Source organism: Pituophis catenifer, unplaced genomic scaffold, assembly GCF_029215685.1.
Source record: "Pituophis catenifer annectens isolate HBS135680 unplaced genomic scaffold, rPitCat1.0.hap2 SCAF_3, whole genome shotgun sequence".
Lineage (NCBI taxonomy): Eukaryota > Metazoa > Chordata > Lepidosauria > Squamata > Colubridae > Pituophis > Pituophis catenifer.
Genome location: NW_027256883.1, coordinates 95,727,645 through 95,738,497, shown reverse-complemented (window position 1 = coordinate 95,738,497; position 10,853 = coordinate 95,727,645). Strand labels below are relative to the sequence as shown.

The following is a 10,853-nucleotide window of genomic DNA, read 5'->3' as shown; positions in this document are numbered from 1 at the left end:
GAAGGCTAATACTAAAATATATTTGCAGTCGATAATGATAGATTTATATCTTTCTGCAAATCTTACGTATCTTCCACAAATACCTTATTATTGCACACATGGGGGCTGGCAACATAATTCATGCAGGCACAATTTAATCTAAAAAAATAACAAAAATCTTCCAAGATTATCACACAACAATATAGCTAAACATTTTAACATTAAAGATCATATGTTGTCATTTTCTGGTGCTTGCATTTGATGATAGAATTCAATGGCCAGGGAAAATATTGCATACACCAGTGAATACAAGTCACAAATTACAGTTCTATTTAACACTTTCTTACTAATAAAGTAACAAGTACAAATACCACTGTTCCTGTAGCAGGTACCTTTCTTCTCATGAAACCTTATTTTGTGTGCCTTTTATCATATGTGATCTCTCATTATTACAATTTATATGAACAATATGCCAACTATAATAATGAACTTTCATTACTGTCATTGTCAAACTTAAATGCAAGATAAGACACTAGAGTTAAAAATTATTGTTTTCCCTCTGCATATACCAACTACTTATATACAGACCATTAATACAAAGAAATGTCCATGATACCCCTATTTCTCACCCTTCAGAAAAAATAGGAGATGGGGCATAATAACTTCATTGAGAAATATCAACTGCATTGGGAAGAACATTGAGGAAAGATTGCAGTGAGATGACACGAAAGAAAGGAAAGGCAAGCTGCTGTGCTCTTAAATAGGAAAGCTGACCGTCTCGAGTCAATTTTAAAGGCATTCATATTTAGCTTAGCTGCATGTCAGTCATCTACACCTCCTGTTCATTTTGCTTCTTTCCAATAGTGTCTTCTCAGTGATGCAAAACAACCTTCAATTCAAAGGTAAGCAATTAACAGTATTTAGACTAATTGCATATTCCTTTAGCGTACTATTTTAAGACACCTTTATATGAATTAAAGCATTTAAGTGGCATCAACAAGGAATGATTTCCATAATGTCACTACTTGCATAGAATGAGGGCATTATTGGTTGTGTGTATATCTTGCCACCTTTTGTTCCATCAAAGCTCCATCTCAGCTTAAAGATAGGACTTGAATAGAAGCATAAACAACATGACACCAACAGTTCAAAAGATTTCAATGTGGAAATAACCTGTATGGCATTCTTATTGCTCGGTTATTAGATAATTATCCTTGAGGACTTACATTAATGAAAATGTACTATGTATAATTTGATGTTGTAATTTATGTTAGTAGTTTGCATTCTCCCCACATTATATACATTCATTTAAAAACACTTTTACATTACTTTATATGCTTTATCATCCATCCATCATTTTTCTCTGTATCCCAACTCATTTGGTGAATCACCTCTATATAATGGAGCATTATTAAGAAATCTAACTAGTATCTATGTGATGCTTATTAATTCTTTCAGATTAGACTGCTATTGTTCCTTCACAACAGCTACCAATGCAGGCCTTAAAGTACGGCTATGCAATTTATAGCCAACCTTTGATACTAAAGCTATAGTGCCCGGTTCTTTCCCTTCTGTGGGGACATGAAACAATGCTTCATGTTCATAAGGATCAAACTTGGCTCCGAGAGGATTCAATTTCACCAATCCATGTTTTCTGAATACTTTCTGTATTTGAACTTCAGTCATGGCAAGACCTTCGTAAAGATTTTTCAAATGGGGGTTTTCATCTTTAAGTTCTTCTTTGGGAACAGACTCGGTTGCTTTTTCTAGAACATCAGCAACTTCCAGTAAGTCCTTGCAGAAACTCTGAATTCCTAAAGTGCAAAACCATAGTAAAATAGTCAATCCTTAAAGATAAATATTTCAACCACATGCAAAAATGGCATTTGAAAATGCATTTTACTATAATAAATTGAAGCTGAGAATCAGCTAGATCCAGAATGAATCATGATCATGCTGCACATCAGAACAAGTTTATCATAACTATTTAAGTACCTTCATTTCAGCGGGACGTAGGTATGACTTTTTAAATATAGATCCAATCAATGGCTATTTTTAAAAACTACATTAAATTTATGAGAACATTACCAGCCATTTAAGTATTTCCAGACTCACTATTAGCTCCAAATTATAATAGAGCTTCTATATGGTAAAATAGCTGCACTCTGTTTTTTCTTCTGTAGAATACCAGGTGATGTTTGCTACAGGTTATATGACAAATACAGCTTGTCATCTCAGAAGACAAAGTCTTTATCGTCTGAAATGATTTCCTATCATTTTTTTTCAAATAAAGAATCCAGCCCCTCACATCTTTTTGTTTCCCATTCTTACAAAACCCAAACAAAAGAAAATCAAGCATTGATAACAGTCCCAGGAGAAAACTAAATGGACAGTTTTAATCAATGACCACTACATGAATTTTAAAAAAACCACTAGTAACTATGGTGTATTTTATAACTATAATTGGTTGTAAAACCATGGACCACCATTAACAATTTACAAAGAGCATTCAAAATCTAGTTAAAATCTGTAAAATTTAAAATGTTCGGGCTTGCATCTGCATTCTAATCCCAAAAAGCAAAATGTGTATGTACCATATAACTTTGCTTCTTCTACCAATTTCTGAGTTCTCTGCCGCAGATTTTCTGCATCTGCCAGAGCACGTTTATATTTATCCTAAAACAGAAAAAGAAGTAGAGTGACACAAGATGAAACATAAGAGACAAATTATAGCACTCCTTGCTCATACCATCCTCATTGATATCCATTTAATTTATCAGAGTGAGGTTTTTAATTGTATTTTATTCTGATTATTTTGGAAGTCCCAAATATGTGTTACTATAAGTCCAGATGACATGCTAAACTTTCAATCCTAGTTAATGAATTACAAGCATGCATATGTTCTCATTAATCCACTCTCATTAATCCTTTGTTGTGACTTAGGATATAGTGTGAATACTACTAGTGAGGTGTACTGGTCACACCTGGCTAAAATATAAAACTATTACTGCAGCAACTTGTATATTAAATAGGATGATGGGAGAGACATAAAAAATCACTTGTTATATTGCATGGAATAATCTGTTGCTTTATTTTGCGCATACCAAGTTATAGTTTATGGCCAATTTTGACTTTATGGTTGATCTATGAGTTTTTGGTTGATTTGATTTAACATTCATTAAAATCATTTGTCGCCACTTAGCATAATATAGGTAATCTTCAATTTATGTTGGCAATTGCGACTGGCAGGGTGGATAAAAATCAATGATTTTTTTAAAAAAAATCAGATTTTTTAAAATTTAAATCGGATTTTTTTTATTTTTATCAAATTTATTTTAATAAAAAACTTTTGGGGTAAAAATCTATCGTAAGATAGTTTTCTATTTAAGATACATAAATAATTTAGTTTATTCAGCATGAATGGAGCTTAGTTATGTAGCATGAGGCTGTATATTCTGCAACACTGGGACTATCGGTGAGTCAACAGTGGGTCAAAGGAGTAGCAGAGATGACAGTTGCTCTTTAAAAATTATGATTTAAATCGAGTTGATTTAAATCAAGCCTTTTTACTAGTGATTTAAATCATGATTTAAATTGTGATTTAAATCAACCCGATTTAAATCAAATCCACCCTGGCGACTAGAACTCCTGCAATTCCTACATTCCCATTTGCTGCTGTTAAAATAAATCCCATGAGGTAAGGCAACATCTTGCCAGCTTCCCAAACCAAGTCAGTGGAGAAGCTGGCAGGAAGTTGCAATCCCAGCTGTTTGTAAGCAGTTAAGTGGCTGCTGCCAGGTGGGGAAGGGTACAAAAGAATACAGGGAAGGCACACAAAAGGGTGGGGAGGGTGCCTAGGGATGCAGGTAAGGCACAGTAAGGGGGTGAAAGGGAAGAAAGGCAAGGCTCGGAGAAGGTGCAGGTCAGAGAGGGTGCATGAAGGTGTGGGTTGGGGATGGTAGCAAAGGTCTAGTGTGTGCAAGAGGGTAAGGAGAGGTGTGAGAGTGCAAAGGGATGCATGATATGAGAAAAGTGCAGTGTGGGTTGGGGAATGAGAGCGCAAAACACAATGCAAGTCTGGGAGGGTGCAAGGGAACTGTAGCAAGGATTGGAGAAAATACACACAAGAGGTGTGTTACAGTTGGGGAGGATGTGAAGGAATGCATAGGTGGCCAGTGTGTTCCAAGCACAGAAAGGTTCGTGGAGGAGACTTACTCAAATGACTTGTGATGTTCCCTGTCAACTTCCCCATTTATTTTCTTGGGAAGCCAGCAGGAAAGGTTACAAATGGCAATCACATGACTGTGGGTGCTGGAAAAGCTGGAGCTCTGAGAACCAGTCATAACCACAATTCATTTAAAATCATTGTAACTTCAATTGCTGGATAAATGGCTGACAGTTGAAAATTATCTGTATAAAAACTCACCCTAACTGCAGAGATATAGGCAGTCCTCAGTTAACCATAATTTGGACCAGGAACTCTATTGCTAAATGATTTTTAGAATAATCACAAATTTTAGTTTGCACTGTGACTAATCATTAATTCAAATTCTTATTCACATAAACTAAAAATTCTATTTGTTCCCAAAAGACAAAGTCAGATGTGAGCCTGTTGTCCAGAGTTACTTAGCAGATTGTCCGGGCACTCCTGTATATCCTCCTTTGTTTAAAACTGGAAGCAATGGGTAACAGCTTTCTGTGGCATTGGAATTAGTTTTTAATCATGATACAGATAATCCTCAACTTGAGACCATTTTACAACCATTCAGTTACAACAGCATTATGACTAGTCCACACACTTATGATTACATAGTGTTAGTGCAGTCACATGATCAAAATTCTGGCACTTCATGGCAACCAGCATGTATTTATGACAGTTGTAGCATTCTGGGGTTTCATTTGTGACATTTCCAGGGGAGCTATGACAAGCAGTCAATGGCAAAAGCTGGATTCGCTTAAAAAGAAGCAGCATGATTTGCTTAAGGACTATGATAAAAAAAATTGTAAAAACAGGCATAAGTCACTTAATGATTGCATCACTTAGCGACAGAAGTTCCATTCCCAATTATGGTGGTAAGTGGAGGACTATGTATAAAGCATTAAATTGTATTCAAGAACTCTGATTCTTCATTAACAATCTTAACTTATTCATATTAAAATCTAATATTTATATTTTGATTGAGACTTTGATACACCACTGAGAAAAATAAATTTACAGGTAGTTTTTAACTTATGCCTGGTCACTTAGTAATCATTTGAAGTTACAATGGTTTCCCAATAGGTACTTATAACCTAGTACTAATGGCCACTCCCGCCTCCCCCAATCATATGACTGTATTTTGGGCACTCAGCAACTACATTTGCAATGTTCCTTGGTCACATGACTGCAAATTATGACATTTTTATTGAAAACTGGAATTTACTTCTGGTTCCCAGCAAAACTGACCATTGTGGATGTGAGGGCCATCTGGCTGCAACATCTGTCACCCTATTGATTGCCAGAATTGATCTAGCTGGCTAGGCGAGTATCTCCTTCCTGCATCACCACTCCATGTGTGTCCCTCCCAAAGCTGCATATTCACTGGAAGAGGACCATCCCAGATAGAAAGCCACCCTTAGTAAACAATGGGTTTGCTTAACAACCATGTTCATTTAACCACCGCAAAGAATCGTAAAATCACATGACTCACTTTATGACCATCATGACTTATGATTGTAATTGCTAGGCTCAATTATGGTCTTAAGCAAAGATTACCTGTACATTTCTACAATTCACTAAAATTAGGAGCAGAAAGTAGGCTAACTACACACATACATCTCTATCATACCTAATTTTTAGTATTTTATTATAAAAAAAAAAACAGGCATGATCCTCAACAGGTTCAACCTTCAGTATCATCCTTATTACAGTATTACAGAATAAGAGAATTGAAAGGGACTTTGGAGGTATTCTAGTCAAACCCGCTGCTTAAGCAGGAGACCCTATTCCCAAGAATTATTCTAGTCCTCGCAACCAATTTTCCATTAAAAAAACCTGCGAGATTGCAGATTAACATTTGGAAAGCTGTTCATCTGCCCCAAAGTAGATCAAGATGATGTTGAAGGGAATGGAGGTAAAGAGTAATATCACCAGTTTATCTTTTGTTAAGCTACCATTGCTAGTTAGCTATGCCCACTTTTAGCTTTATAAATATGAACATATCCTGTGACATGTGATTCAGTTTCACTAGGCTACAAAAAATTGCTTTCCCTACAATAATTAATTTAAAATTCTTACAGTTATTTCCTTTAATTGTTGTTCCAGTTTAGTCTTTTCCTCTGTTAATATATTTGTATCAGAACAAGAATTGGGTTTTTGTTCATTCTGGCTCTGACTTTGTTCTTCTTCCAAATTTGGTCCAGTGCTTTTCTCCTGGGTCATTGTGCAAAGCAGTTGAGTAGATCTAAAACAAGATCGGAATCAGCAAAATTCTAAAAAAAATAGGAATATGAGTGCACACAAATCCAGAATATTTAAGAGCAAGAAAAAAGTTTTTGTATTAGAAAAACTGATAATATGCTGCTTAACACACTCTGATTCCAAACCACATAACTAATGTGTTTTTTGCCAATGGCATACAAACTAAGTCTCTCTGGGAGGTCACTTATCCTTGTATTAAAATAAAATTAGTCCTTTCATCATCATCACTTTTTTCTTGGATGTGCAGGGTTTGCTTTTCAGATCAACAAGTGTCCTTTTGTGGCAATCAAACAATTAGTTGTTCTTTATTTGACTATTAAAACAAGGTTTAATATTAACATTAAACCTATTTTCATATCGTCTATAAAAGCACTTTTCTATGACAGGTTTATCATAACCACTGTAGATCCCAACATGATTCTAGCAGCTTTTATTCTAGTCCAACAACCATCATTCTATTTCAAAAGGTTAGTTCAGTTCCATTCCAGGGACCTGAATTGTTCCATTATTCAAATACCATGCCTATTTTAGCAAAAGTGGACATTATTTCAGCCTGATTCCAGCCTCTCATTGGTAATCTCCACCTTCAGGGTGGATAAAAATTGATTTAAAAAATAAATAAATTTAAAAAATCAGATTTTTTAAATTTGTTATCAAATTTATTTTAATAAAAAGCTTTTGGAGTAAAAATATATCTAAATATAGTTTTCTATTTAAGATACATTAATAATTTAGTTTATTCATCATGAAATGGAACTTAGTTATGTAGCATGAGGCTATATATTCTGCAATATTGGGACTGCCATTGAGTCAACAACAGGTCAGAGGAGCCGTAGTGGTCAGAGATGACAGTTGCTTTTTAAAATTATGATTTAAATCAAGTTGATTTAAATCAAGCCTTTTTACTAGTTTTAAATCATGATTTAAATCGTGATTTAAATTGACATGATTTAAATCAAATCCACCTTGTCCAGCTTTCCTTTTTTATGTGATTATGACCCACTTTAGGAGGCTTTTGAAAATAAGAAAACAGGAAGAATGATTTTAGCTTTTGGTGTAATACTTTAACATAATGCTAAAACAAACAGGAGGTTAATCCTTAAAATATAAATCAGGCAACTTTTAACTTAGTTTTAAGTTAATAAGCTTTTGAATCAAAAACTTTATTTCAATCCACTCCTTGGCCCATTCCATCTTATTTCACAGTTCTGTATTTTATTTACTTTACTCAATAAAGCTCAACAACAGTTATTAAAAGCTACTATTATATGGTATGAAGATTCAAGTCCTTTCATTATGATTAGCAAACTGCTATTTAATTTCCTGCTTTACATACAGTCCGGGATATTTTTAAAAAATTATCTTATTTTTTCCTATTTCGGGCAGTAAAATTATGTTTACCTCATAATTTTACTGCCCGATTTTTCTTTTTTACTGAAAAGAAAGTGGAAAGAGAAAGAAGTAATTCATAAGACTGGCTTGCCCGCTAGGCTAAAATACTACCTTTTGCTTGCTTTTTGGAACTTTTAAATTAAGTTTTGAAGAGATTTAGTAAATAGCACTTCCTGATACACACAAGCTTTTCAAAAACTTAAAGAGATATTCTCCCTCGAAGTCGAGAAAACCCGAAAAGCAAAAACAGGGATGGTCACATCATCCCTCCCACCTTCGCCAGAAGATGGCCCAGCTCGAAAACCCACGTTTCCTCACTTACAGGTCGGACCTTTCTAAACCCGGCCACCTCCCTCGCCGTTCCTCCAGGCTTTCTCAGGACAACACTCTCCCAGCTCCAATTCCTCCAGAGGTCTTTATTTGGTTGGAAGCTGTCCCCGCTTCCCTTGCCTAGCTCGCTTTTCCTAAAGAGCGAAAGGGCCCAGCTCGAAAAGAGACGCTGGGTATATTCGCTCGGCGTTTGCCGGCCGTGCTCCCCCTGCCAGGAAGAGAAGCGCCCCCTCCATCTTCTTCCTCTTACCGCCGCGAAGCCCCTGACAAGAGAAAAGTCGCTCGACCCGCTAGCCGCCGAGCACCGCACACCACAACCGCCGCCATGCCTCCACCTGAGTCCCTTCCGCTTAACTTCCAACGGAAACTGACCCGGACAAATCAGAGGGTGCAGCTGTCGTACTTGGCGGCTCACTTAGCCAATTAGGAGCGTCCTTGAAACCACGTGCCACGAAGAGCACGCGGTCGTCTCCTGCAGTTTAAGAGGTTTCGTTTTAAGGAGATGAAGTAGACTTTGCCGGCGGAGTCACAGTTGCGTAGCAGCTTCATTTCCCTACGAATTAAGAAGACAACGTCGGTTCTTCCGCATCGTACAAAGTCAAAATTAACAGAATGATACTTTAGGTGCCTGGGTTTCTTTCTTTTTCAAATGCATATGCGTGTCGCTCCTGGCGGCTACCTGGACTCTTAATTCTTCCAGTTTTCTTGGCAAGATTTCTAAAGCGATTTGCCACTGCCTCTTCCCTAAAGGGTTGAGGGAGTTGAGTGACTGACCCAAGGTCACTCAGAGTTGGCTTTGCCGTCTTCTGGTTTCCAGCCTGCTGCCTTAACTAACATGCTTAATCTGGCTCTCTTGTACCAAACTGACCGTCTGCCCAGGTTTCTACTCAGAGAGTCAGAACAATCACAAGGGGCGAATAAATACTAATTCATTAGTCCTTAGCTACTATATGCTGCAAATCTAGCCAATATCGGACAAGGGCTACGTGAAGTTTAGCAATAATTTTCTGAAAAAGCTGGTTCAGATACTAAACTTAAGTCACTTTATGGTTAAATTTACATGACAAACATTAATCATAGCTACATCTGGTCTGAACTTTGGATACCTGACTTGCTCAATGATCCCATGTCAGAGTGTCATTTCTGATTGGATGGGGGCAATCATCCCTGAGGTGGCTACACTCTTGACTTTTTAAAATATTTAACAAAACAAAACATTAGCAAAAGGTTTAGCTTCTCTTACCTATTATTGCTCTCATTTCATCTCTCCCAATCAATTGGAAGGGTGGGATGAAAATACCTCCTTCAATGCAGCTGGAAGAGACTTCTAACTTCACTTTTTATCAGCCTGCCTGCAAACCAAAAGGCAAGGTTAGCCTGAAGTTTTCTTTCATTTTTTGATATATGGGAAAGAAGTCATGCCTAAAACTGGATGACAGCAAGCAAATGAGGTACAGGTAGTCCTCGACTTAGGACCACAATTGAGCCCAACATTTCTACTGTTAAGTGAGACATTTGTTAAGTTAATTTTGCCTCACTTTACAACTTTTCTTGCCACAGTTGTTAAATGAATAACTGCAATTGATCAGTTAGTAACCTGGTTAAGTGCATCTGGCTTCCCCATTGACTTTGCTTGTCAGAAGGTTGCAAAAGGGGATCACATGACCCCAGGATACTGCAACCATCATAAATATGAATCAGTTGGCAAGCATCTGAATTTTGATCATGTGAATGCTCAAATGCTTCACACTTATGCAAGGGTCATAAGTGTGAAAAATGGTCCCAAGTCACATATTTCAGTGCCGTTCTAACTTTGAACGGTCACTAAACCAACTGTTGTAAGTCGATTACCTGTATTGAAAACGTTTCTACCATTTAATGGATATTCTTATTTTTATAATCTAGATCTTGTAGTTCTAGTTAACTTATTCTTGTACTATTTAACTTATTCTCGGGGGCTTCTCGATTAGTTTGGCCATGATTCTGACTCAACCTACTGGACTTGCAAGGCCCAAGGGCAGTTAATATCCTAATTCATGTAAACTGGTCATTTCCAGGCCAGATCTTATTAAGAATAATTACAATGTAGAAAGCACCCAACCCTCTCCTAGAAGAATGAAATGTTTTGAGAAATATTAAAAAGGCAGAATATTATATTTCTCTGGATGAGAAATGGAGAAATATGCTCTTGGAAAGCAGCCCTCACCTTCCTTAGTAGCTCACAGCAGATGTCAGTACTTAAGAGATAAAGAGATCTGGGTAGCTCATAATAGACCCTCTTTCCAATCAGCATCCATTTTGTCTCCAATGCCTTTCTTCCGCCTTGGAACTGAACCAGCTGGGTATTTCTTCCAACAAAAAGAATGATTAAGAAACTGGAAGCTAAAACATACGAAGAATGATTACAAGAATCTAGTCTAATGAAAAAAAGGACTAGGAAGACATGATAGTAGTGTTCCAATATTTGAGGGGCTCCTACAAAGACAAGGGAGTCAAACTATTTTCCAAAGCACCAAAACACAAGAAGAAACAATGGATGGAAACTAACCAAAGAGAGAAGCAACCTAGAACTAAGAAAATTCCTAATGGTTAATGTAATCAACCAATAGAAATCTATCTTCCTACCTCCCCCCCCCCCCCGCTGTCTTTCTTTCTCCCTGTTCCTTCCTATCTCCCTTTTTTCCTCCTTCCC

The 10,853-nt window shown here is 36.8% G+C and overlaps 1 protein-coding gene across 2 annotated transcripts; it reads right to left on the bottom strand.

Moving 5' to 3' along the window:
* Positions 1-117: 117 nt before the first annotated feature.
* On the bottom strand, positions 118-8,498 carry GRPEL1 (GrpE like 1, mitochondrial). 2 transcript variants are annotated; one of them, XM_070940801.1, is made up of 4 exons: positions 8,412-8,498; positions 6,257-6,422; positions 2,574-2,655; positions 118-1,793 (listed from the first exon to the last, which is right to left on the bottom strand). In XM_070940801.1, exons 1-4 carry the CDS (start codon positions 8,486-8,488, stop codon positions 1,447-1,449), a joined length of 672 nt encoding a protein of 223 aa, XP_070796902.1. In that variant the 5' UTR covers positions 8,489-8,498; the 3' UTR covers positions 118-1,446. The 2 variants fall into 2 exon arrangements, with proteins under 2 accessions (XP_070796902.1, XP_070796903.1); XM_070940802.1 differs by having other exon boundaries at positions 6,257-6,450; positions 8,412-8,439.
* Positions 8,499-10,853: the final 2,355 nt, after the last annotated feature.